This window comes from Pholis gunnellus (assembly GCF_910591455.1).
Source record: "Pholis gunnellus genome assembly, chromosome: 6".
NCBI classification, from domain to species: Eukaryota; Metazoa; Chordata; class Actinopteri; order Perciformes; family Pholidae; genus Pholis; species Pholis gunnellus.
Genome location: NC_136532.1, coordinates 18,771,571 through 18,798,807, shown reverse-complemented (window position 1 = coordinate 18,798,807; position 27,237 = coordinate 18,771,571). Strand labels below are relative to the sequence as shown.

General features: G+C 44.4%; 1 protein-coding gene across 1 annotated transcript; it reads right to left on the bottom strand.

The window, feature by feature from the left end:
• Nucleotides 1–518: 518 nt before the first annotated feature.
• On the bottom strand, nucleotides 519–26,513 carry LOC306697569 (uncharacterized protein). The gene is made up of 13 exons (XM_079161559.1): nucleotides 26,325–26,513; nucleotides 24,611–24,704; nucleotides 22,148–23,454; nucleotides 21,314–21,404; nucleotides 17,781–20,519; nucleotides 15,876–16,001; nucleotides 5,843–5,958; nucleotides 3,458–3,617; nucleotides 3,125–3,275; nucleotides 2,766–2,899; nucleotides 2,478–2,620; nucleotides 2,291–2,378; nucleotides 519–2,190 (listed from the first exon to the last, which is right to left on the bottom strand). The coding sequence occupies exons 3-12, from the start codon at nucleotides 23,437–23,439 to the stop codon at nucleotides 2,303–2,305; spliced, it is 5,028 nt and encodes a 1,675-aa protein (XP_079017685.1). The 5' UTR covers nucleotides 23,440–23,454; nucleotides 24,611–24,704; nucleotides 26,325–26,513; the 3' UTR covers nucleotides 519–2,190; nucleotides 2,291–2,302.
• Nucleotides 26,514–27,237: the final 724 nt, after the last annotated feature.

The window sequence follows — 27,237 nt, the reverse complement described above, 5'->3', positions numbered from 1 at the left end:
TTGAGCCATTAGAGGGCAGGGACAGGGGGGGTATTTATGGTTTATTTCTGGCCACAACAGCAGAAAAGGGGGAGCTGTTGATACAGCAAGTCTGTCGCTCACATTGTGTCCGTAACGCTGCCTCTCAATAGGCAGCTGTGTTGGCACACGCTGCCCTCCCTGTCCGCCTGGCTGCCAGTGAGCACTGTGTGCGGGCACCGGGAGAGAGAGCCAAGAGGATTCAGCAAACCGCTCCGCTCAGCAAAAACACACACAAACATACACACACTCTGGGACGACACCGGGTCTCCACCACACCAAACCTCACACTTTCCCCGCAAATTTGGGTTTGTATTATCAGCAGGATCGGACACTTCCATTCACAGGTTTGACTTTAAAGCAAATCTGCAACAGTTGCATCAAAGAATCTTATCAAACTTGATGATTTTATTCATGGCCCTTTAAAAGATGTCATTTCAATCTTTTTTTAAACGACCACAGAGTTAGGAAAACACGAGACAGAGACCTGTAGCTCAAGTCAAGTACATTTTATTAAGAATGTATTCACTTTAGGACACTGGCCAGTACAACACAGTGTAATATACATCTTTACTTTCAAATAAAAAAAAACGAGGACATGAAAAAAATAAACCCTCAAAATTCATGACAAAGTAAAACGCCATGTACACAGAAACCAGGGACGATCACTTCGAAGACTCGATTAACATATTTACTTGCATTGCACGAGCACTCCGACAAAACTGGAGACAAGACATGGCCAAAAAGAGGGGGCAGAGGTCAGTGCTGTAGTGCATCAAGGGACAAAGTGCTTTATAGAAGCGCAGTGCGAGTGGCTGGATGGACAAACATGAGGAGAAAGATTGTAGTTAAGATGAAAAGCAGGAGCAAATGTTTTTTTGGGAGTATCATAGAAGGTAGTCATTTAAACGATGTAGTGAACAAACCACCCCGACACTCTGAGCCAGTCAGTTTGAGCGATGTCTGGTTTGACAGCAAAGATTGTGCATGCACATTCATCAATGGGGACAAAATCGTGGTAAATTGCACAGTCGTTGGAAAAAATATATATATTTCAAAAACATGATTGAGGAGTGTGTGACTCGAGTAGAATCAAGTTGAAAGTATGGCTTATGATGAATGCTTACAGCTACATTCACTTAAGCTGTTAAAGGAGGGAACACAGGCTGATTAGTGTTGTTTTATATATATATATATATAGATATATATATATATCTAGATATATAAAAATAAAAGAATGAAGAGTGTATTTGTGCTGATAAGGAGTAGGCATGATTGACAGATGCAAAGTCACTTGGCCAAATAGTCCCCCGTCCCTCTTCTTAGATACTTAGACAAAAACATATATACAGTATGCAGCAACCGTGACAAGGTTAGGATTGTGGAGTGTAACAAAGTCTATTGTAGTGATGCATCTTAACTTTTGTAAAAACTAGCTCTCTCTCTGTTAAATCAATGATAATACAAATATAACATCTCCTGATTACAGTTACTGACATGATAATACACTCTCTCCGGGCAATCGAGTCAGCAGTGATTTGTTCTCTATGTTCAAGAAGGAAATTATCATTAGTGTTTGAAATGTTGTCCTATGGCAATGCTTGTGTGACTACCATCAACAACACACAAATGTCCAACGCAGACACAGCCAGCTTGTACATATTAGTCGAGTAAGGAGACTAAATCCAAACATCTTGGAAAGGATCGGCTGGATTGTCCTCCAGCAGGTGATGAAGCACGTCCAGGATGAAGAGGCGTCGTGGTCCCACAAGTTAACCATTTCCTGAAATGCAGCTCGACAGGAAATATTTGCCAATAATCGTCTTTTCTCTCTCTTCCCCCCCCCTCCCCTCCACAACTTCTGGTCCCCATTAAAGTGTTCGTGTGAAGTGCCTCCAAGTGCAGAAGTGCTTCGACAGGTTCAAGCATGAAATGGATAAAGCAGAGTAGCCTGTCGTTTTTTTTCCTCCTTGCTTGTTTTTTTTCCTTTTTTTCCACAAGACAGAGACGCTCCATAAAAAAAGGCACCATGCACATTTATCAACCCAGACGGGAAGAGAACAAAAAACAAATAGGAAAAAAAAAAAAGAACACATCAGCAGCTGTAGATTCACCTCTCCTAGGTCGAACGTTAAGGCTTCAGTTTCATATAGATTCATCTGTTAAGGCAACCTAGAGGGGAGCGGGAGAGGAAAACGTCAAAAATGGAAATATGTCTTCATGTTTAATACGCACAGAGAAAGATGTAGAGGACATTCAGAAACTATCTCACCTCATTATTTACTTAGCTGTCATTATCATACTGACTTAAGCGCTTCTTGGACTTCAGCTCTTTCAACCACTGCGGTGAGTCCTCCTCACTACATGAATACGAGACACACAGCACGGTTAATTCAGGGGCTAACAGCCAAACACGTTTTTGTCTCCAAAAGAAAAACGCATTAACTTTCAAGGCTTACCCATTCTCTTTCCCACCAGGAGGGGGCAGCACACGCGCTGCCCTGGGAAGAAAGGGGGACTTGGGAGAGCGAGAACGCTGCGAAGGAGAGGGAGTGGGTCCATCGATTTGATTGTCAGAGTCGCCCCTCTTCTTCAGCTGGGCCTGACAACAGGAACGGGACACATTTAGGAACATTTAAAAAAAATTCTAAATAAAAAACGATGTCACTGCAAGTATACAAAACATAAGCAGGGAGGGCAAAACAATATATGGTGAATACATCTGACAAAACACAAGTGAGAATGACCTTTAAAGCTGAAGGGTCCATCCCAGGGAACAGGGCAACCCTCTGTGGCTGAGAGGAAACAGCCGGGCTGGAGTCTGCTCCTTTGGTCGGCTCCTCAGAGGACGAGTCATCGTTCTTACTCTCAACCTTTGCCTCTGTCACAGGGAGAACACGTAGTATTGTAATATGCGAGCATACTGAACAGTCAGTTAAAAAGTGGTAGCTAATGGGATGGTGTGCAGTAAAACATTAAAAGTGCTTCTGGGCAACACAAATTAAACTTCTGAGAGCATCATTTCCACATTTCTCCTATACTGAAGGAGGAGCTCATCTGATGGAATAGAACCGTATCAACATTTAAGCTCGTCTTTGGTGCGAACCTGTGGAGTCTGTGTAAAGCCAGTCCTCCGTGGTTCCTCCCTCGCCCTCCGTCTGACGGGCAGCCCTGGAGGGTCGTGTCCTCGGCGCTCGTTTCTTCCCCAGCTGTGGTCTGGAGCGAAGAGCGCTGGTGTCTAAGAGAGCGGTCGGGGCCTGGACACAAGAGGAATACATCAGCTTATATACAAACATACAAGTGACAACGCATTCACGACACACATTGGTTGCTAAAACACGAAAAGCATTATTACAAAACGGTAACATCTTAAAAACAGCATCCGACATGAGCCACTGTTCAAAAGAACTGGTCTGTGGTGAACTCAAATCACACTCACATCAGGGAAGGATAGTGGCTCAGATGAGGAGGAGGGAAGTAGGCTGTCCAGAGTGTCGGTATCAAACTGTGAGGCCTGATCACCGGGCGTGCGTGGGGAGGTGGGCTTCCTTGGTGAAGGGCTGAGATTGCTTTCCGAGCTGGGAGTGGCAGGAGTGAGGCTGAAACAGTAAAAAAAAGAAAAAGAAATAGTTAGGAAACACCTTTGAAGACAACTGTGTGGTTGCTGTTACCGCAGATACAATCAAACAGAGTCTGAGTCATAACTTTTCTTTTGTTGACTTGAGGAAGTTATGACTGTTGTGAACACGGCACCAAAAAAAAAACTTGCCAGCCTAAACAACAGAGATTCATATAGAAATATAAATGTAATAGACAACTAGTTCACTTCTTTTTTTCTTTTCACAAAATCGCATTGAATAACTACCCATTCATGTTGGTTTTGGTAAATGTTGTGATATTATTTTCTGACCACAGGAGGTCAGTGTCTGTGTTACAGGGCAGCGCTGGAGTTATTTAAACTTTTCTTATCAACAATTCCCCCAAAGATACAAAAACCAACAACTAGTTTGTTGGTTTATCCTGATACGACAATGGCTTTCTGTGGTCTCACCACTATCAGGCTGTGGCTACGCAGGCAAACAATGCTCGTTAGAAGGATTAACTAATGTTTGGATTAAGTCTGTTCAAGCGAATCATTTAAAAAAAAAACACACTGTGGGTGATTTCTTTCATACTTTCACACAGAACCTGAATAATACGCAGAGAAAAAGTCTTTTTTTTTTCCAGGACAGGGAAGATTTGTTTTAGTAAAAGGCATCAACCGATTTGTTCCGCATAACACACTTTCCCACCACAGCGTTAAATCCATAGTACTGAGTGCCTTTTTAAGCCAATAAAAGCTAATGATTGTCAGGTTTCAATTAAGGTCGTGGAAGACGACCCGCTCACTAAGTAGATATAAATGTCGTTTTCAAACAAAAACACTACGATTCATGTGATTATACACCGATTAAAACATAGTTATGAATATTATATTATTAATCCCCCCCTAAATGTTACACACTGTTCCTTTAAGTTGCTCATATAGAACACGGAGAACTTCACATCTACATAATAGAAGTGCAGACATGTTTCTATTCTAAGATGCATCGAGATGAGGAAGTTGGAGGATTCTGCATGGATGCAGTGAAAGAGCATAATCTGGAGATTGGGGTCATTTCAGGTCAGTGGGAGACTTCACTGTATTTTGCTTTCATTTACTGTTTACTGATGTACAGCTTTGAACACTCGGCAGTCTGCTAACTTGTTGCTCTGGCTACTAATATTAGCTGCTCTGTTTAAAAAAAATGTTTGCCTGGAAAAATGCAAGCAGGCTGAAATTCAACCCTGTCTGTCGGGAGATGCCGTGACTTAAACCAACAGCGGAAGAGCTTTGAGTAATTTCACGCTACGCAACTTTAGGAGTCTGTCAGGGAGCCACAGCCAATGAGAGCCTAAGGGCTGAGGGGGAAACCTGGTGGACGGGTTGCCTCGCCTGTAGCCTCTTGCATTTGAAACACAGGCCAAAATTGTTGTTGTTGCACCCAGGATGTTGGACGTTTGCATGGATAAACATAACACAGTGACTGATCTACATAGGGAAAATAGTAAGGAGGTGTGGAAATAGGCTATTATGTGAACATGTGTGCCAACAACAACATCAACAAGCATGAATACACTAGTGTGTGTGTGTATAGTTTGTAGACCGTATCTGGGATTCCCGTTCAGTCTTGTAGTATAAAAACCACAACGGCTTCAAAACTCCCGACTAGAAGACAGGAAGTTGTGTCCAGCACAGCTATCTGACGACTTTGAAAGTGGTGTAGTGTGTACTTGGCTTAAGGAAAAGTCTGCTGGCTGCTCGGCCAATCCATGCAGTGCGACATGCCATAGGCATCCAGTAGGTGACCCGTCTTAGAGCTGCTCGGTGAACAGTTTATGTTTGTAGATTACAGCACACTTGTAACGCGCAGCAGAATGATTCATGGTTTTGTTTTTGTTGATGAGTGAATCGTGATCTATTCGTGAGGCCAGTGACGATTCACACCACTACCACATACGGTTTATGGAGAAGCAAACTATTTATAAACATCTTGTAATGAAAACAAATTAAATTAGAGTTAAATAAGCAGTTATGTTGATCAAATATATCATGAGTATAAAAGTGTATTGATACTTAATTTCAGAGGAAGGCACAAACGTTTCACATTTCACTAGAAGAACTAATATCAAAGTTGATTCCAGTGTTAAACATTTGATTGATTCGGCCTTTTTAAGCAAACATAAGCTAATGATTGACTTGTTTCAATTAAGACCTCCGACATCACAACTACAGTGTGTTTACCTGTCATCAGTGCGCAGTCCGGCCTCCCAGGTCCCATACTGGCTGTCAGTGTCACGGACCGGTGTTCCCGAGTCCTTCCCCTCCTCTTCACCACTGTCACCTTGCTTCTGCTGCACCTGAAGGCAAGAGGGAGGGAGCAATTATGAATAAATGAGGAGGAATCAAACAGGAACAGACCAGTTGGAGTGATGACACCATCATTGCAGCAGCTCTCACTTGACACTAGACATCTGAACTTCAGTTAAGTTTGGTAAATATTTGTGCATTTAGCTTTGTATTGCTGAGTCAAGCTCAAGCTGTAGTTGGGTAATCGATGTCATCAGTGCTACTGAAGAGCAGTGCTCACAGAGCTGCATCCTGTCGAGCTCGAGCAGCGGTACAGTAATGAAAAGGTGAACGGATGAGGTAATGGAGTCAGGACCAGAGTGGGGACAAAAAAAAAGGAGATGGGTGGGTGATCGAGTGTGTGTTTGCGGTCCACTGAACCGTGCCTCTTTTAATGAGGCTGGTACAGAGGACATACTGTCTCAAAAGCACACAGGGCTCACAGAGGCTGATAACCATGGCCTATATAGGGAAAAACAATAGAAAACCCTTCTGTCCTCAGATGTTGCCTGAGGGGTGGACAGAGAAATGTGATACACCTGGCTCTGTGATTGCCCAGGTTCCTAGACTGTGAGAGCCGTGCACTAGTGATGTTTATGTGCGCAGTGGCAGAGGATCAGAGTTCTCAGTGTTGGAGCTTCATGAATGCTATCCTTGTTTTCTTTGTGTATCCGAGAGCAGCGATACAACAAGAGTACTTCAAAAAAAAAAAAAGGAGCGCAAGCGAGACAATGAATAAGAAAGAGGAGTGTGACTGTGGAGAGTGAGAGAGAAACAGCAGTGCCGGATGTCATTCATCAGCTGAGCCCTTCCTGACAGGAAAAAATAAAACAGAAGAGTGAGCATGACATTCATCGTTGCTCCCTGCATCAGAGAAAGCACTTGTTCTCAACTTCATCCTCTTCTCAAGGATTTACTGCACTCTGCACTTTTCTCTTTGACATCACAGGGTCACGCCACTTACCCTTAAATACACACACACACTTAAGAGTCCTTCTACCACTGACAATGAACAATACCCCCCCGTCCAAATCAGACATATTAACCATATAACTGCACTTATCTAGTGATCTTGGGGTCAATCAAATGCTTATATAGCTAGATGAGAATAAGCTACAGAGAACGATAGTACGATAGTAAGTCTGAACTATAGAAACATTAGTGAGTGGTTCGCTACAGATCGATCACATCTATTGCATGGGTGCTGATCTAATAGTAGAAATAATCAATGATACGGACATACAATGGATTTTGGCCCAGAAGTAAACGTTGATGTATTATGTGTAAAGGCTGATTTAAAGGCTTAAAAGGTCACAGTCTGCTGGTTGGATTGTCTGAAGGCAGGGTAAGAACGATGTGTTTATAGCCATAGGTGGTGGTGGTGGTGGTGGGGGTTGTCAGGATCTGAAATTTTCACTTATTGATTTTCCTGGTCAAAATAATTCACAATAACAGTTTTATTGCTATATCTATAGAGCATTTAAAAAAAAATAAAAAAAATCTTTAACTTGGGGGAGGCAGACAAAGCAAGAACGGAAAGAATTTAAGAGGCACTAGATTATTTATACAATATCATCACAAGTGTATTTAAAAATCGATCAATTCTATTTTTCAAATATCACGGTTATCATAAATAACGACATCTCGCAACACGTCTAGATGGAAGCAGCCCAGTCGATCGGAAAGGTTTAAGACGAGCACTTCAGTTAAAGCATCTGGCTCCTAAAAAGTGTCTGAAAACACCTTTCCGACAGCTGAAATTAAAAAAGCTGCCACAGACAATTTCTGGACACTTGGTTATGATGTCATTACTCTCTCTTCTATCCGTCACTGTACAAAAATGCCCAAAAAAATCTTAAAGCCAGGTCTCGTAAAAATGCTAGCGGGAAAAAGATTCCTATCGTATGTGTGCGTGTGTGTGTGTGTGTGTGTGTTGCTTAACCTAAACACACCCATAACACACCCTCACCTGAGCAGCACACAGGACAAACATTGCCTTTGCTGGAACATGTTGAAGAGAGGCCCCAATGCACAGCAGCTAGAAGAAGCGACCGCTCAAAGCAGTCGTAAAGCCTTTTAGAGGCTCTTTCATAATCTCATACCATTTATTATTCAGTCAAATTGGGGCCTTTAGCCGCCTCAGCATTGTACCTCAATTGGACTCTTTCTACTTTCTCTTTTGATGAAGCCTGCATTAATCTACAGACAGACAGGTTTATTTGGCCAAACAATTGCAACAAAAAAAACTTTTCAGCACCGAGATGATTCAAGTGCTCTGCTGAATGGACACGCACAGGTGTAGGCTCTGCTATCAGCCACACACAAGGAGAATGTGGTTGGTTTTTGGAAGCGCGGTCTACTGAACCAACAGGTCCAATAGCAATGATTTATATCCGTCAGGGGAGAAGGCTTTTCCCTTAATAACATTAGCAATTGCCAGCTTCCCCAAGACAGGAAGGGTGTGTCGAGGGAACCGACATAACAAAGAGCGGATGAATGGAAGGATGGAGGAGAGAAAGGGCTGATCACTAAATAGGGGACAATCTGAGGAGGAAGGGGCTCGATGGAAGCCTTGGAAACTACTGCTTGATAACACAGTGATCACCGCAGAGTGACACACACAACCCGACGACACACTCGCACAGGATGGGAGAAACTGCGGCCAATGGATTGCTGCAACCTCAACGGTTAAATGGAAAGTGTTCCTTGAAAAGGGAAGGGCTAACCAGAGCGGAGAACACAGTGGGGCAGATATATACACGTTTACGTGAACAAAGCATCCAAAACACAAAACGTACAACCGTGTTAACAGCGCTGTTGAACAATGTGTGTGCAATTCGGATTCCCAATCAGTGCTGTAGTGTCAGTGTCAGTGTGTGCAAGTGTGCTATCTTCACATCAGATCTTTCAAACCGTAGAAATCTTAGTTAAGGTGTGCACATGCCTCAGTATTGCAGCAAACCTCAACATCCAGCTGACGAGTTATTGTAAATGACCATCTCAAGTACTGCGAGATCATAAAAACACATTCAAGCGTACCATTATACTGGCAGTGCGCCACCGCTCCCCACTCATCTGCTCTCATCACTCTGGGTAGGGCGGAGTGGGGAAAATATGCTCTGCGTGCACTAATGTACACAGCAGTAATCAATATCAATATCCTACAGATATTCAAAACAACCGCTCCCACAAGCACCGATCTCATGTCAACAAATGGGCATTCTAGCCGCAGGTCAGAGGGCTTACATTGAGACGAAACTCTGCTCGGCAAACCCAACAGCACCGTGTTATTCTTTCATTACATAAGTGGTTCATACAGACACAGGGCTCAAGGCTGCACAAAGCGTCTAGTAAGAACAGAGGGAAAGAATGTAAAGACCTGACTTGGCTTAACAACTCTACTCAGAGGGCACTGGATCTGACTTAAAGGATTATTCTCATTTCTTGTTCATGTTTTCCTGCTTTTTGCCAATATGACAATTTTTTTGAGTTGCATTCGTGTCTCCTAACTGTCCAGATCGATGCGTCTCCAACTTGTTGGAAGTGCCGTTACAAGTAATAGCTGACGCCAAAGATGATTTAAATCGAGTAATAAATTACGGCTGATATTTCTTGACCTGTCCCAACTTTTTTAATGAAATTCATAGTTGTCCTGGTGGGATAATAACATTTCACTTAACTTGCTTTCTGCTCATGCTGCTACTGCATGGACATTTCATTAATCATCTGCTATAATGGTAGCCAAAGCTATTCAAAGTAACCCAATACCAAATACATGACTGTGGTGACACATATCGGAGCTATTGTTCTCTTTCAGCGTCTGTGAATGTGTTATGTTGCAGTTGTACCTCTACTATAAATAAACATGTTTGACATAGTCCGCATCTCTGGACATACAGACCTGTTTTAACAATTTTGTAATCAGAAAAAAAAAAAGGTTTGTCTCATTCCCACATCCCCTCGCCTCCTCTCGTTTGTTTCCTGGCTATGTGGACACTGTCCATTACCATTCAGCCATCACTGACCTCTTACTGTCATTCATCCACTCAACACTGGCCCGGTGGGGAGGCATGTTTCTCCCAGAGACCACAACCACAGTTGATGGTGTTTCAGATCTAAAAAGGACATGCCAACACAACCGACGACATGAAAACACCCCTTATCTTTAAGAGTTGTGACTCATGAGGCGTTGGACGGTAGTTCAGCAAACAGGCGTAACCTAAAGATAGGAACAACTTCTCTGTAATGCATCCATAATATCCCTACATGGATTTCTACAATCGGTCCTTTATATAGAGCACAGAGCAGGTTGGAGACAAGTGATAGGAAGCCAAGGAATCACATTTGTGTCCCCTTGTGACATGATGGCCTGATGAACCAGTATAACCACAGCTTTGATAAATAAAGAAAGAGAGAGAACGGCTTACATTGCGCCAAGGACAATGCAAGACTGAGAAGTGCTGAAAGCATAGAAGGAGATAGTGGAGACCAGAGAGGCAGATTGATGAGTTCTTGACATGTTTGGCTGGAGACCAAATAGTTGACGAAGGAGCAGCTGTTACCACAGTAACATTACAGAACTGCGCGGACATTGCTGCAAAAAATGACTTGCATTCCACTTGTGCTTTATTTAACTTCAACAGATGTTAAAGTTATACTGCTGGGCACATAGCTGACCGACTCTACGGGTCAGTTCAAGTATGCATCGCATTTGTGCCTGGCACTTGTGACTATAGTTTGTTGTTGGCATCAGAGGTGAGCCGTGTGTACTGGTGCTTCCCTGGTGTGTGTGTGCATTTGTGCTTTAAAAAGTGCGTGTTGTCTTACAGAAGTGGGGGTGTTGGGTGCGGTGCGCCTGCGTAAGGACAGACGTTGCTGGCTGCGTAGCGAGAACCTGCGGATGGACTCCCTGCTGCGAGAGGCCAGGGAGCGCAGGGAGTTGGTCCTCTTGAAGTCCCCCATCCCGTCCTCTCCCTGGCCTCCCCTCTCCACGGACAAAAAGCCTAGCGCCCCGTGAAGGGAGCGACGGACGTTTCCCACCCATCCTGACATCTGAGAGTGGGCCACTGACAGCTTGTCCCCCAGATACTCCATCACGACCCACTACTGTCCAGAGTTTGTGAACTGTGACTCTCGTTGTTATTATCGTAGCAACAGAGAACCATTAGCGTCTAGGTATGTCCGGGGACAGCGTCGTAGGTATTCACTGGTGTGTGCTGCTGGGCCAATACTGCAGCAGTGAGGAAGGTGACAGAGAGAACAACAACACGGCTCAGCCAGTCCAATGTGGGGATGTTGATGGCGTCTGCTGCTTACAGCACTGCAGCAAGAACAACGCCAGTCAGTCCCTGACCGTTACAGGACCGAGCGACTCCTCAGTTTCACTTTCTGCAGTGCGGTCCCAATGGAGCCGTTGGGACTCGGTTTCAACTCATCCCGGTCAAGGCTCCAGCCTTTCGGCCTGAACTGAATAGCGAAGCTTTTTTAATGCCTATTTCAATGCACACTAGATATGCTAGCTATGCTATGTGATGGCAAAACAACCGAGTGGGCACGTAAAGGTTAGGCACTACTCTATGAGACAGCCGAAAAAACTGCTGCACTATCTACCAACAGTATAGAAAAGACAATAATAACAGAAACACATCCTCAACATACTGGTTGCGTTTGGCCCAACATTCAGGTGCACTGTGCTAATAACACTTAGTTTCTTTAACAACGCTCTGTGACACCTCTGCCAACACTCCAGATGTGAGACTCTCTGTACTAATCCCAGCCTCAATTACAGTCGAACCGACAGCGCTCCCAGAGCTGTCGCTGATGCGTCAACCCCAAAACAAGGCCCAGGTTAAAAGTTGAAAAAATATCCATCCATCCAACAAGACCACATCTCCAGGGTGCCAGACGCTGCGAGGGGAAATGGTGCAGGACAGCTGGTGGCAAAAGGAAAGCTGCTGTAGTCATTCGTATTCCATAAGGAAAAAGCAGAGGGCAATCCACGCAGTGCCAAAAACACAGGAAAACAGCAGAGAGCACTGTGGTGAGGAAGTCAAATCCAGAGGAGAAACGAGGTACAGGGAGGAAATGTTTCTCTCCTCGCCTTTTTCTGCAGGTACGGGCAGGTAGGAGAAAATGCGTCAGCAGTGCTGCTCTCTGTTCTCAGCGCTATAGGACTCACCGTCAAGGAGAAACTGGGTGGAGAGAGGGAGTGTGGAGCAGAGTCAGGAAGCGAGAGAGAGAGAGAGAGAGAGAGAATGGGAGGTCCCTGATACAGAGCGGGAGGGAGAGAGGAGGGTGATATATGTTATGCGGTGCTCTATCGCTCCAGCCTGATTCAGTTGCAGGGCAAGACAGTGAAGTGTCACAGCCACAGCAGAGAGGCAGTGGAAGCAAATAGAGGAGGATGAGAGACGCTATGACACAGCATCTCCGCTCCAAACAGAAAGAGGAAGCTACAGAGAACGTGGGGATTACAAAGTGTGATACAATCAGACAGGAATGAGCACAAGTGCATGAAAAGAGACAACTATTAATAGATTGATTGGGCGTGCATGAGAGATAACAGGGAGTTTGTGCGTTCGTTCATCAACCAGTTTTGTCAGCGCAGTGTAGCCAAAAGCAGGATTCACAACAGTCGAGTGAATGTTTGTTCAACTCATACAAACAGGAGAACAGACTCGAAAACACTTCCAGCTGAATCTCTGTTATGTGGTGCCTGGTGAACTGGTAACCTGAATAAAGCCACAGCGGGCGACTCCAGACACACTTCAGAGCGTTAACCTCAGAGCAGACTGGGACCGCTCATTCAAGCTGAATCCCTGTCCACATATGCCCCCTACAGGTAATCTGATTAACTTTCCTTTGAAGTGCTGCGCTGAAAGGCAAGTCAGCTGTGAGGTTCTCAGTTTCCAACAGCACACAAGCTGACCTCTCCCACCGACTCCTCAGCCTGGGAATGGCTGCTTCTTCTGGGGTACTATTACGGACGAGGTGACACAGCCTGAAGAAACTAAATGACTCGCATGACGCATCTGGAGGTTACAGCAGTATCATCACTTTCCTGTAGCGAGTGGTACCAAAAATATATTACCATTTTACTCATATTCCGTCTTCTCAATGTGATAATTGAAATAATGTTCAAAATGAATGCTGAAAAATGTATTTACCATTTTGATACATGATTTCTTTAGTAAAAAAGTGAAACAATTGCTGGTTCCAGCTTCTCAAATTAGAAAATATTCTGCTTTTCTCATTTAAAACAAAAAAAATCTGTATAAATGGAAAGCTTTTGGGTGGTTGAGAGAAAGAAGAACTAGAAGAATTGTGGATGTTAAATTGGAAATGTTCCATCATTTTATGAACTAATAATGAAAAAATCCCAAAAAGAAATTGCCAAGAATTGATTAAGAAAATAATAATAATAATAATAATAATATGTGCCTCTTTATCCAAAAATCAACCGTTACCATAAACGTCACCTCCATGAAGTGAGTCATGGCTTCTCATCACTTCCCCTCTTCCGCTGACATCATCAATCTGTGCGCAGCCCCGACTAGAAACCCAAGCAGCTACCACACAAAGGAGATGAAATAAGACGCAGCTTAAGTACACACAGCGTGCTGTATATACGATAACTATACCTACCATTCAGTATTATACAAGAGGACATATGTATATGTCTGTAATGAGAGAGAGTTGTGCGGTCACTTACCCAGAGGCAGTGTGGAGTCAGGCAGCATGACCACATGTACAACACAGCTCTCAGCCCGGTGCCCATCTCTGCTCTGCAGCCTCAGAGCCTCCGAACTTAAACCAATGATGTCACCGCACAACTATTATCTCATCGGTGCGAGTCTGATGACTCTTCCACCAGTAACTACACGGCAGGAAAATCCATCATATCTGAAATCTGCCATCACTGATTCATTTTGGCTAGGGAGGAGCCGATCCAACTTTTTCAGTCCCGACGCCGACACCTGGGCTTTGGGCTTTGGCCGATACAGCGTGCCGATTTTATACCAGCGTTTAATCAATAAGCTGTTTGGCTCTCTGTGTGCAGGAGACTGAGATCATTCTTCTCTGTGTAAGGCAACATCAGACTTGACTTAAACATTGCTTTAAAACGAAATGTAACAAATAAATACACACATAAATGTACTGAATTGCTATTTATTTAACTAATGGCGGCCAATACCAGATTGGCTTATTGTCACTGATACTCGATCCAGCAATTTGAGTCGGTATTGGACCGATATTCGATATCAGTACCGGTGAATCTAATTTTGTCAAACATTATTTGTAATTTCTATAAAGCCTGAAGCCAAATTCTCTACCCGATTTCTACAGCATGTGTTCTGGGCTTTTGCTCAGAGGCGTTTATTTGTCTACTATGCAGAAGGGCTGGACCCTAATATTCTACTACTAGGACCTTCACTCGTTGGGTAGGTGTTTGGTTTCAATTTTGGGATTCAGATATTAAAATAACATCAAAAACAATAATAATCATTACAAAAATGTTTAGTTGCAGCTCTATGTGTGATATTTATTTTCATAAAATAATGTAAAACATGTTTTAACACTACACACAATGTCCTGGTGAAATTCAGCCGTGACACGAGGCAGCTATTTGAATAACAAATGCCTGTATTGGAAATAAGCAAAGTCACACACTATTAAATGTACTCGCATACGTATATGTGTGTGTAAATGTGTGAAGTGTGATCGGCATCGCAAACTAGACCATGTCTACCAACGCTCAATAAAGGGAGAAATCCCACATTTTAAGTGTGAGGAGGTGGTAGTGTAATGCAGCACTGTAATATACTTTATCTTATTGTATAATATCATTATAGAAACATGTTACGCTCTTTGGAACAGTGCGTATCATTTGCCTGCTGCTGCCCTTTAAAAGCACACCAGATGATCGTCGTTCAGCTTATTTCAAACCCAAAAACAAACACTGAGAACAGCAGTGGGTAACTGCTGACATCAGGAAGGGCGACAACTAAGTCAAGCACAACCACTAGATGGTGGCAGTACGCTTTGTATCACGCAGTGTACAATTATGAGACACAAAGTGTACTTCTGGTTCCATAGGAGGAGGAGGAGGAGGAGGCCTTCCACCTGGGGCCACAATTACAGTCTCCATGACAAAGAGCCACCTGAGCCCAACCCTGCATATCAATAAACACTGTACATGCTTGACTACAGATGATATACGTGTATGGAAAGTGAGTGGTTGCAAATATGCAGACAAAAAGGTTTGTGTACTTCTACAAGTTAGAAATAATAGGTGTCACACAGATATGAAGCATCGGTTTGGCTGGAGGACACGTGATCATTACAGGACATTTCACTTCCCAGCTGTCCCTGAGTCGCGCTGACAGGCGTCTAATAAATGAGCACTGAGAATATGTGCTCATTAACCACTTGACGAATCCAATCCTGAATTACAGGCCCGAGAGGATTTTTGTCCGCCACTTTCATGTGATGGGTGAAGGAGAGTCTCGCAGGCCGCGCCATCAACATTAGTCACCGACTCTTTACCACCGAAGCACGACAGCATTCAGCTGTCATCGGTCAGTCAACTAACTGCATTCCTCTACCTTCTAACTACGTCTGTAACACACACACACACACACACACACACACACACACACACACACACACACACACACACACACACACACACACACACACACACACACACACCCTCTCAAAGACAAACATAATATTGCTCACACTCACAGTCCAAACACAAGTGCACACAGATTTCCCTCCCTGTTTCCACAAAGCTTTGTGACAAACATTCCCAAATGAAAACAGTGATTATAATAAACGGCTCACAGCCAACCATTAAAACGAAGGAAAGACTCAGGAGGCAGTTCCTCGTCTCATGGTGTTACATCTGTTGCAGAGGCCGACTCACCCAGCCGATGCCGTCCTGCTCTCGGTGGGCGCTGCGACTCCTGATCCTGGAAAGGCTTCTCTGCAATACGCTGCTTGGAGGAGCTGATCGCCGGCAAACACTGCGAGACCGCATCCTGTTCAACTCCTATCACACACACACACACACACACAGAGGAACCAGAGTCAACTTCATATCATTACACCTTGTACATGTGTCTTTGAACCTGTTCGCTACCATGCTGGATGCTGCTGTGTACTGGGAATCTCTGAGAGGTATTCATAACTTGTGCAATATTTATAACGCACAATTGTATCAAAGTAATCTTGGACAACTGGGAGAGGGAGAGCATGCATATGGTCACTCTTCCACCGCTCAAGCAGACACACACAAACAGCACAGTCCCCCGAGGTGCAGACGTATGACTTAACTAACAGAGAATACTGTATGTTAATGGACTGTTGCTTTACAAAAACGTTGTGATTACTTCCAAAAATGCCATGCAATATGTAGTGTACATGTGAAAGTTGTTACATTTTAAAAACATGTTATGTAAATTGTAAAAATCTATATTTGGTATCCAGCAGACATGTAAAGGTGTTCAATGAAAGGAAGAAGAAATAAATGTAAATGCTGGAACAACAGCCCTTTCTGTCCAACTGTATTGGCTCACTGGTGACACAGCTTAGTAAGACCAGTATATTCAGGACTGAGAATTGTTTCAGTCATTTGTTAACTGAATATATATTTGTAGAGATTGTACGACTCTTTTCACTCTTAAACTGTTCTGCTTTCTGGGGTTTCAACGTATTCAATGAGCACATTTCACTACAGACAAACTCAAAGCACTTTACATTTAAAAGAAGAAAATGTATTAATTAATTAATTGCATTCAAATAAACATCACGCATATGCAACACAGTCGAGTAACAATACATTAAATTAAATCACAGACTGACACACACCACCTACACACATGCACACATTCCAGAGGGCCACAGGAACTAAAGGTACCTTTACCAGCTTTAGATCTTATTCTGGGTACAACCAGAAAGCCACTGTCTGAAGACCTGAGGCGTCTGATGGGGGTATAGTCAGTGAGCAGGTCAGAAATATAAACGGCACACGTGTGTAAAAAGAGCTATGACTGTGTGCACTTGGTCCCACACGGTTTTATCTCAGACATCTACTAAAGGATGTGAATCTTGGAGCACTTCAAAACAGAAAATATATATATAAAATACAACCTGCTTTCAATGTTACAGGATTGTTGCAGAAACACAACAATCACGTTCAACAATATTGTATTTAATTTAAACAGTGTGATTACATTTGTGCAAAATGAAAACTATTTCCACATGAACCGACTGTATTTAAGAAGTGGACGTAGTCACCGTGACATCACCCATTGGTTTCTAGACTACGGGTTTTAAAGCCTTCAGTTCGGCATTTTGGCCGTCGCCATCTTGGTTTGTTGCAACCAAAAGTGACACGAGAGGGTGGAGCATTATTAGACGAACAAAATGTCACAATTAACTTCCATGAACTGACAACACTCTGTGATAAGTGTTTAAGTTCTAAGACGAAAACACGGACAACTCCCAGACTGAACGACGCCGCGGTAGCAGCCTGTCAATCACAAGGTAGCCCCGCCCTAAAGCACACCCCGCTATGTCTTACTTACTGAATGAACATCAAGCTGAAGAAGACTTGAAAAAAGTGAAGGAGACAATAAAAACTCATGTCTACAATGTTTACCGAGGGAATACATCAAGTGAGGGTCATTTTCTCACTTCTATACAATCTGACTTTGTTTTGCAACCAGAGGAGTCGCCCCCTGCTGACTATTAGAAAGAATCCTACATTTTCAGACACGGAGGTTTGCCGCCTGTATGAAACAGTATTTCGTGGATGTATCCGACTCACCTGAGACCCCTGTGACCTCCTCTGGCTCCGGACCTCTCCCTGGCCGTCTTGAGGCTGCTGCTCTCTGGGGAGCCATATCTGCTCCTCGGGAGCGCTGCCGGACGGCCTCTGTGGAGCCAGGAGCCGTTCCTCCTGCCTGAGGAGGAGCAGCTCTGGGCTGAGTTTGTTGGTATGTTTTCTGGGTTCAGCCATAGGTTTGTCCACAGGCATGTCGACGGGCCGCAGCTCCCACGGGTCCTGAAGAGACGTGGTCCACACCGGGCTTGCGATACCTGAAGTCTGTTGCGGCATCCTCCAGCTAACATCTACATTGGGTGTATGCGGGTGTGATCTAGCTCCAAATGCAGCGTCTACACCCTGAATACCAGAAACAGGAAACAAGTCTTTACTGGGGGAGGGCTGAACTTGAGATGTGAAGGAGTCTATGTCAAGGATGGCAGGTTTGTAAGACGCTTCTGCTCTCGGGGACGGCTCCTTCCATCGCGTTGCCTTGTCACTGCGCTGAGAAGTGGCTCTGGAAAACGAGTCATTTCGGAGAACAGAGCCCAGATCCACCACGTGAGGCCTGAGAGGTGAGGACTCCAACCTCGCCCTCTCCTGTTCCTCTTTCTTCTGCCTCTCTTTTAGTCGCTGCCTCTCTGCTTCTTGCTGCTTGGCTATCTGCCTCATTTTCTCCGCCTCCTCCCTTTCCACACCCTCCCTCCATCTGCGTTTCTCCTGCTCCAGAAGTTGCTGTTTGTCCCTCTCTGCCTGCTTTTGCTTCTCCAACTCAAAGAGCTGTCTTCTCTCCATCTCTTTCATTCTCTCCAACGCCTCCTTCCTCTGCCTATCCTTCTCCAGTTCTCGCTGTCTCAGCCTCTGGTTTTCCAACTCCTGTCTCTCAAGATCTAGTTGTCTCTGTCTCTCCCTTTCCAAATCTCTCTGTCTCTGCCTCTCCAGCTCTCTCTGTGTGTCTCTCTCCATCTCTTTCTGAAGCTCTTTTTCCATCTCCCTTTGTCTTTCCCTTTCTTTACCAATCTCTTTCATTCTCAACATTTCCTGTTCTAATGCCATCTGTCTTATTTTCTCGGCCTCCTCTCTCTCCATCTTCTCTCTGAGTCTCTGCTTCTCGAGCTCCATCAGCTGCTGCGTCTCCTTTTCCCTCTGCTTCTGTTTTTCAAACTCGAAGAGTTGAAGTCTTTCCAGCTCTTTAATTCTCTTCAGGTCTTCCATTTTCTGTTTCTCCTTTTGGATTTCCAGCAGCTGTCTTTCCTTGTCCAGCTCTCTCTGCCTCTCTTCCTCCCTTTGTCTTTGCCTCTCCTGTTCCCGCTGTCTCACCATTTCCTGCTCTCGCAGTTTCTCTCTTTCAATCTTTCTCTGTCTCTCCAATTTTTGGCGTTTTTCTGTCTCAAGTTGTTGTTGCCTCTCTTTTTCAAGTTCTCTTAGTCTCGCTCTCTCCACTTCTTGCAGTTTCTGTCTCTGTTCGAGCTCGAACTGTCTCTGCCTTTCCAGCGCACGCTGTTTCCCCTCAAACTCCTGTTTCTCCTTCTCAAAGGCTTTCTGTCTTTGCCTTTCAAATTCTCTTTGCATCTCCCTCTCCTTCATTCGGGCGAATTCTAAATGGGCTTCTTTCTCCATTTCCAGCTGTCTCTGTTTTTCCCTCTCAAGCTCTTTCATTCTTGCCATGTGTCTTTCGGTCTCTTTTTGTAGCTCTCTTTTCTTTTCAACGTCCATCATTTCCTCTGCTGCCTGTCCATCCAAAGTTGATCTTCTCGCCCTTTCTGAAATGTGGCCCCTCGTCATCAACTCCTCAACTTGACCGTGGGAGTGTTTTCCAAAAGCTTCCTCCAACGATGGATTCCTCCTCATTGGAAGAAGCTTCCCTTGAGAGCTGCCCGGCGCGGACCTCACAGAGAAGTCGTCAAGGGGCACAGTCACGTCCCTCACGCTTGCTCCTGCATCGACAGGAGAAACCGGCTCCTGTAGTTGTCCAGTCAGAGCAAAGTAGGTGGCCCTGGGTCTCGGCTGCTCTTCCGACTGCAGCATTTTCAAACGTTTTGGAGCTGCAGCCACTTCCTCCTGTTCAGCTTCTCGCTGCCGGTCCCCGTCTTGATCCAAAGACCCTTGTCGTTCCCTTTGTGATTCCTTTGGCATCCCTTTCTCTACACTTGTCTCAAGACCCGTAGGGCTCCACTTATGCAAAGCGGCCACTCTCAGAAAGCGAGGCTGCTGTTCTGGCGTCACAGACGAAGCTGGCTGTGATTCGGTCCTCTCTGCCACCGGCCTGCTCCCCTCCGAGCGCCTGGAGCGTAGCGTCATGGCCTTATCCTCCCACTGTGCTGACGGGATGTTCTCACTCACCGCCCTGCTCTTCTCCACAGCCTGCACGGTGTCAAAGGCATGCGACACCCTCAGAGGACTTGATGGAGATGCCGGCTCTTTGTAGGTGGCAATGAAAAGAGTTTCCTCATCCTCGCCATTTCCCCTCTTAAATGACGGGCTGCTGAGCGAATCATTGGCCTTGTTTACAGGCTTGCCGTCCTCCACCATCAGCACACTGTGCCTCTCCACAACGTTTTCAAACAAGGATGCTTTCACCGTCTGTACGTCACTCCTGGGATCACTTTCCTCGGAAGTGGCGCCAAATGCCTGTCCAGCCTCGGGCCCTTCAGGCGTGAAGGCCTTTTGGAGCTGCTCAGGGGAGTCTTTCAGATCCACAAATGTCCTCTGGTCACTGGGGGTGATGGCCGACTCTTCACTCTAAGGAAATTCAGAGAATTGTTAAGTGATAACAGTCATAACAACCAAACAATGTGGAATTATCTGACAGAAATAAAAGCTTTAAAAGGAAATGTGACTTGACAACATAACAGTAGAAATTACAGCCCTCAAAGGATTTAAAGGCATTGAGTGAACAACTGTCAGCGTAGTAATGGTATCCCCATTGTTCTACGTCGGCCTCATAACAGTGGGTGTGGTGCAGAGGAGGCAATCAAAGCCTCTCTGTGTTGACCTTTTCCCAGTGATCTCCTCTCTGTGCGTTTCATAACCGGCAGCCACCGGGGACGATTATTGTGCCACCTGTATTAGGTTTCACAGCTTTGTCCATCTATGGTAGCGACAAGTCATTTTGCTGCCACGTCCAATTTCCTCTAGGGAAATTTCCTTTTAAAACACTCTCGGGTGTTTCACAGCAAATGGAACCACTGGTTTTGTTAAAGTTGTATTTCCACATGGTTTACCAAATCAGGCATAAACTTATAGTAAGTACAAAGGCACACAATATAACTCCTGTCAACTTCCATCTTGTTTAATCTACTTTACCTGTATTATGCTCATGTGCCATTTTTGTTTCGTATTTTTCTCTCTCTGCTATTTGCCAAGGTTTTTATTTTGGCAAGACATGAGAAGAAACGCACTAAAATGCAACTCTGTTTAGAGAATAACATTCTCCGGCACTGAGCTGTAACACTGTTTCTCCTTCTCCTGTGCCTGTTAAACATAGACTGAGCCCAACAGAAACCAGTTCCTGTAAAGCCGAGTCCCTTTCTTACCCTCCTCGGAGGATCTTTGCTGATCTCATCGTGGTCCGTCGCCTCACTGAAGAAAACGCTGCCAAGCTCTGGCGACCTCTCGGATGCAAACCTGATGAGCATACATCACACAAGACAAAAGCCATGCATGAAAATGGAACTCGTGGAGACACACACACACACACACACACACACACACACACATGGCACAAAAGCAAGCTGAGGCATTAAGACATTAGGCTCGTTAGAGATGAGCTGCGCTTTGCCTAGAAAGTGGACGAGATCAGGCGGCAGCAGCAGCAGCAGGGGGCGTTTATAAAGTGCTGTGGTCAAGTCGGACAGCTTCCAACAGCCTTCAAAGAATATACAGGAAGTCACAGAAACAGTAACTGTTAGATCCCATCTGTAGGCTACTTGTTTACAGACCTCGTTCAGATTTGTAAATATATATTTCTGTGCAAATGCATGTATCTGCATTGTGTTCAATCTTTTGTTCTTTTTATGTCTGCCTGTGAAACACTTTGATGCTCGTTTTGATATGTGTTTTATAAATAAGCTTTATTATTAACAATCACACAAGATGTTTTTAGATTAAACCATCGTTGCCCATGAGACTAATAGCCAACAATTTAGTGTTAAATATTAAAATTACACATAAAAATGCTCTACAAAACGTGGTGATTGCAGTCAGTGGAGAGCAACTGCGGCCACCTCGATCTCGTGCGGTTATCGGTGCCCACGTGTGGATGACGTCAGAGCAAGTCGGACACAAATCTAACCAGCATGCATTGTGCGGCGATGGATTCTGCGCAGGACTGGCTCATCTCAAACGAGCCTATAAAGAGCAGATCTTACCTTTTAGTCAGGTCGAGGGGCAGGGGGCGGGGCTTCGATGCTGGTTTCATAACAGGGCTCTGGGTTGGTGATGGGTCCTCTGTCAGCTGCTTGATGAGCTTTTTGACACCCACCGGGGGTTCGGTTTCAGGGACCGGCTGCACTGGAGAGTGAAGATCCGACCCCTGGTCTGCGACACCCGTCCCAGGAGAGGAGGATGAATCGAGGAGGAGACTGATTCGGGACTTGATGCTAACTGCGCGCTTATCCTCTTCAGTCTCTTTCAGAGTCTTTCTGTCACTTATAACATCAGTACTTTGTGGTGTGGTACTCTTCGGTGTTTTCTCCTGCTCTCTCTTCTGCGCCGGGCCATTCTCCTCTGGAGTGTTTTCCTTAGTATTTTCCTTGGGATTTTTACGGTGCAGAGACAGTCCGATAGACTCAAACTTGGCCGTGAGATCGGCTGAAAGCGGTCGTCTCGCCCAGCGAAGGGCAGGAACTGGTGTCTCCGTCTTGGTCGGACTGTCAAGGAAAATGGCTGACACAGGCCTGGGCCTGGATCCTCTGGGCTTTGGCCGCAGTTGCACTGCTGCCTCTGGGTTTTCTTTTTCCTTTTCTTCTTCCTCCTGTCCTACCTGAGCGAGAAAACCCATGGACTTGGCTCTGGTCATGGAGGACTCCCCTTTGCTGGATGACATCCGGTCCGTCTCATCTTGATTTTTAGTGGTTCCAGTCCACTCTGCTGTTGGAGGTTGTTTAAGGCTCTTGGAATAGACCAAGCTTGAAGAACCAGGTCTCTGCCTCTCTGCTGTTAAAGGAAGAATGGGTTTGCTGGGGTCTCCCAGGTCAAGAGGAGGGGCCGGTTTGAAGGGCTGGACTATCGGCTTGGTTGTTTGTCCAGTGTTCAACTTATTAGTTGATCTAAAGGAGGTAGGGGCGGGTCGGTTGGGGTTGGTCGACACTGGCCTGGGTTTGCCAGTTGCAACTGGTTGCTGAGGTTTTGGACTGTCTAGAGGCTCTGGTTTGAATCCAGCAAGGCGAGTGGACTCTGGCCGGGGCTTGGTTTGGGGCTTAGGAGCAAGTATGGGCTTAATCGTGGTGTTCCTCTCCACAGAAAAAGGTTTGGGAGTGAGCCGTGGCTTGGGGCCTGGGACAGGTTTGTTAGGTTCTGGGGTGATAATAAGGGACTGGTTGATGGAGGGGATCTCGATGAGGCTCTTATTGCTGGAGTCAGTCAAAGGACTCAGGTGAAGTCGTCCTCCAACCACTGGCCTCCCTACCTCCCCAGTCTGGACCTCTACCTGAGCAGCCATCCTCTTGAACAGCACCTTTAAAGTAAAACGAAAAAGATCAAAGTAACAAAACAAAAAACTATCTATGGTAATTTCTATATTGATGTAATACCTCAGCACTACATCATGCTAAATCCAACTCATTATTAGCTTCATGGCATTCACGCTATCTAGCCACTACTGTGGACTTTGTCTTGGGAGTGCCTCACACTGCAGCGCAGTGAGAAAGGTTATAGGTCACTGTAGCTGATTAAAGCACACATGTTGAGCTGTTTGTCACATTGATTGACCTCTTTCATGAAACATCTTGACAGGTCTCATTAGGAAAAGCGCAGGCGTAAGTAATCATTTAGCTGCTTCAGTTTCAGGGTTCTGGTATTGTGCATGCTGGTTCACTGTCACACTGCTTTGGCTGACTCTGACACTCAGTTACTGCTTTTTAAGTCCAAAAAATAATATTAAGGTTAACAATCTAAACAATTTAGAATGAAATAAGTTACACTTCCACTGTTGACACAAGAGATTCATGCCATGCTCACTGGAAGTCTCTCTATTCACAATTGTGATTAATTCATTAATTGATATTCTATAATTTCCTATAAATAAGACTTCACAGCAGACATTTATATACCGCACACGCTTGTTTGGCTGGTGCATGTAGCCTGGGATCAGTAGATGTATTATTGCCTCTGATTGACTTAGTGTACGGCTAAGCTGAGTTACTGGTGCAGTAGTGATCAGTGTACCTTTAAAGGTGGATCCTGGCACAGGGGAGGAGCTAGACAACTTTACAGGTATTGTTTTTGTTTTCATGTTGTCAACACAGGCAACACAGGCAAATCAGGCTTAGACAGTGAATGGGGGATTCCACTGCAAACTCACACCAGATTGCCATTTAAGATCCAGCTCCTCCCCTAATAAACGTTCACGTGTTTATCTTGAACGGACTCTTCTAAAAAGCAGACATAGTGATAATATATATATATGAGATAACTGGAGATCAGCTGACTCCATTCTTTCGACACACTACGATGATAATGAGTTTTCTATAGAAAACATTACAACTCAAGCACTTCTGTGTTAGCCCTTTAAGAGACTCCCTCTTCACATCCGATAATGCTTCCCACATGTTGCTGTGTTGAGATACTTCGCTGTACGAACCAGCAACAGGAAAAATGACAGAATATCTTACCTGACCAGCTGTCAACCGTCTGCTGTAGAGCTCTGGCTTTTGTTGTAACCAAACAGCGATGTCATATCACACAGGAGGAAGAATGTGGAGAAGCCTGAGAGGAACACACTCTGTGTCAATAGAGCATACGTTCTCTAGTCAGCACTGCTGTGATTGAGGCGGTGGAAAACAAAAATCACGACAGAGCTGCTACGGGGGTTGTCCATTCCCACTGCGGTGTTCTCACGCCCCCGTACAGAAGCAAATAGATGATTGTGACACAATACACGGACAGACACTTGAGTCAACATCGTCACACCCTTACAATTGAGCTGATGACATATGAACAGACGTTAAAAACAACAGAATGCACGAGGAATATCATTAACTCAATGCTGCTCTATGTTTGCATTTCCCTGTTCTTCTATTTTCATTATTTGCTCTATCACTGCTCACCTGCAAACACTCACATCTCATTTCATGTACATCAACTGATACGTTTTAACTACTTAGGTGCTGATAACATGTTTAGATGCTCTGTATCTAAAAAGGAGGAAATGGAAGGAAAAGGAATGACACTGATAAAACACACTGACTTCAGCTCGCCTAGCAGAGATTGAAAACTTGAAAACTTGAACTTTAGATGTTGACAGGAAACGCCTTCGCTAACATGGAATGCTAAACATTCCCTGTGATGGTGGGTCGAGCAGCACAGCAGGGATTAGGAGAGTGTCTGCCTTATAAAGACATACAAGTGTTTTACAAAGGACATAATACTGAAAGCCACAAACGACACGTTCAATATCTGTATTATTTCTAGCAAGATGCATACTCATGTTGAATACGTAAAACATTTAGCAGGTGACTTTAAGAAGCAAAATTCAAAAGACATTTCATTGATTTCTAGCAGGAAGCACACGCAGAGAGTGCGTAGTGCTCAGTGTTACTAGCAAGATATCTAGTCAGTGACCTGGTTCAGCCAGTTATACAGAGGACATCTAACACAGACAATAGACTGTTTCATGTTAACTCACATACCAGCAAATAAAAGAAGAAGTATCTCTCGGGAGTGAGTTCTCACATTGTGTACACAGCAAAGCTTTAAATGACAACTCATAACCTCAATTGTCATCCAAGAAGACTTGATGCAGAGTTAAAATAGCTTGTAATATGTATCAGTATCACTAAAGGACGTGATCCAGAAGATCAAGGTGAGGTTTTTAGGCATTTCGTGTAGTCTAAAACAGGAGCAAGCACAAATAAGCATCAATGTAAACGTGCAAAGACAATCAATTAAGACAGATAATTTGTAGTGATTCAACTTTTACTGATTAACCAAGTTGCATTCATTTGATTATTTTATAATACAGCATATGTCCATTAAACCCTGTCTGTCTCAGTCTAGAACTTGCAACAAGTGTTAGTTTCCTTGCTCCTCACCTACACTTAAAAGTACCTCGTCTCGCGGATAGTACCAGGTCCAATTCAGAAAAAAGACGGAGTTAACCTGCTGAGAACAGGAGTGCTTTTAAAGCTCAAATACCGAGTTACAAAGATGCACGCGGGGGTTCAAACTCGTCTAATAATACCAGACTTCAAAATAAGAGGACAGATAAAACGCACCAAACAGCTTGCTGGCTAGCAACGGTTAGCTAACAACTCAAGAAGCTGGACTCGCAAAATGGAAACACACTGACTGAACCTGTCCGTTTGATCCGAACTGGAGACAACTTACCGAAATGGGAAAGTCAGTTCTGCTGCTTCTTTCTTGTCGAAAGAACTTCAAACATAATTCATCTTTCAAACTTAGGAGGATAAATTCCGAGTCGTGGTAGTTGGTTGATACAGGTGCTAGCAGAGTGGCTAACTTAGCTGGTTTACTTAGCTAGCCCACTGGCTGGCTATCCCGTCTCAGGTTGCAGTGTTGTTGACAGGCTCGACTAGACAGCGCTGAACAAGCCGACCGACTGGTTAGCCTCTAAACCAGCGTTAAGTCAGCCAGCACGACATGCGTGTTCCGGTTAGTACTTTCAAAATAAAGCGTAACACAACCTGAACTAATATTGGAACCAAATAAGTAGTTTGGTTTAAAGACAGGGACATTAGGGTTTGTCTAAATGTCCATACATTGAAGGAGTTTCATTTAATATACAGGTCTTATCATGAACCCTCGGTGCAACGCGTGTATTTTATAGGTAAATCCCCCTAACTTCCGGGCTGATGTCGAGTTGAATGTGGATAACTTGACTCTTCTTCTGTTCGATAATGTGATTGCGCGAGAGCTATCCCATCTCAGCTATGTAGAAATAATCAATATATTTAAAAAAAAACAAATGAATAAACCTATAGGGACTGACTGACAGTTTCAAAAAGTTGGACACAATAAAACATTGGGTGATGCCTCTATGAATAAAGAGACCTGTTGTCATATGAACACATCATTCATGTATTTTTAATATCCTTATACGGGTTATTAATGTATGAACTTGCTCCTAGCTTTAGCCAATCATTCAATGTATTAGCCAATCATTCAATGTATTAAAAAAATTACTCTGCGGCTGTGATAAATAGATTGTATAAACATCAGGCTTGTCAGGACTGCCCTCATGTGTACAGAACTAAACACTGCATACAAAATGTTGCAGCCA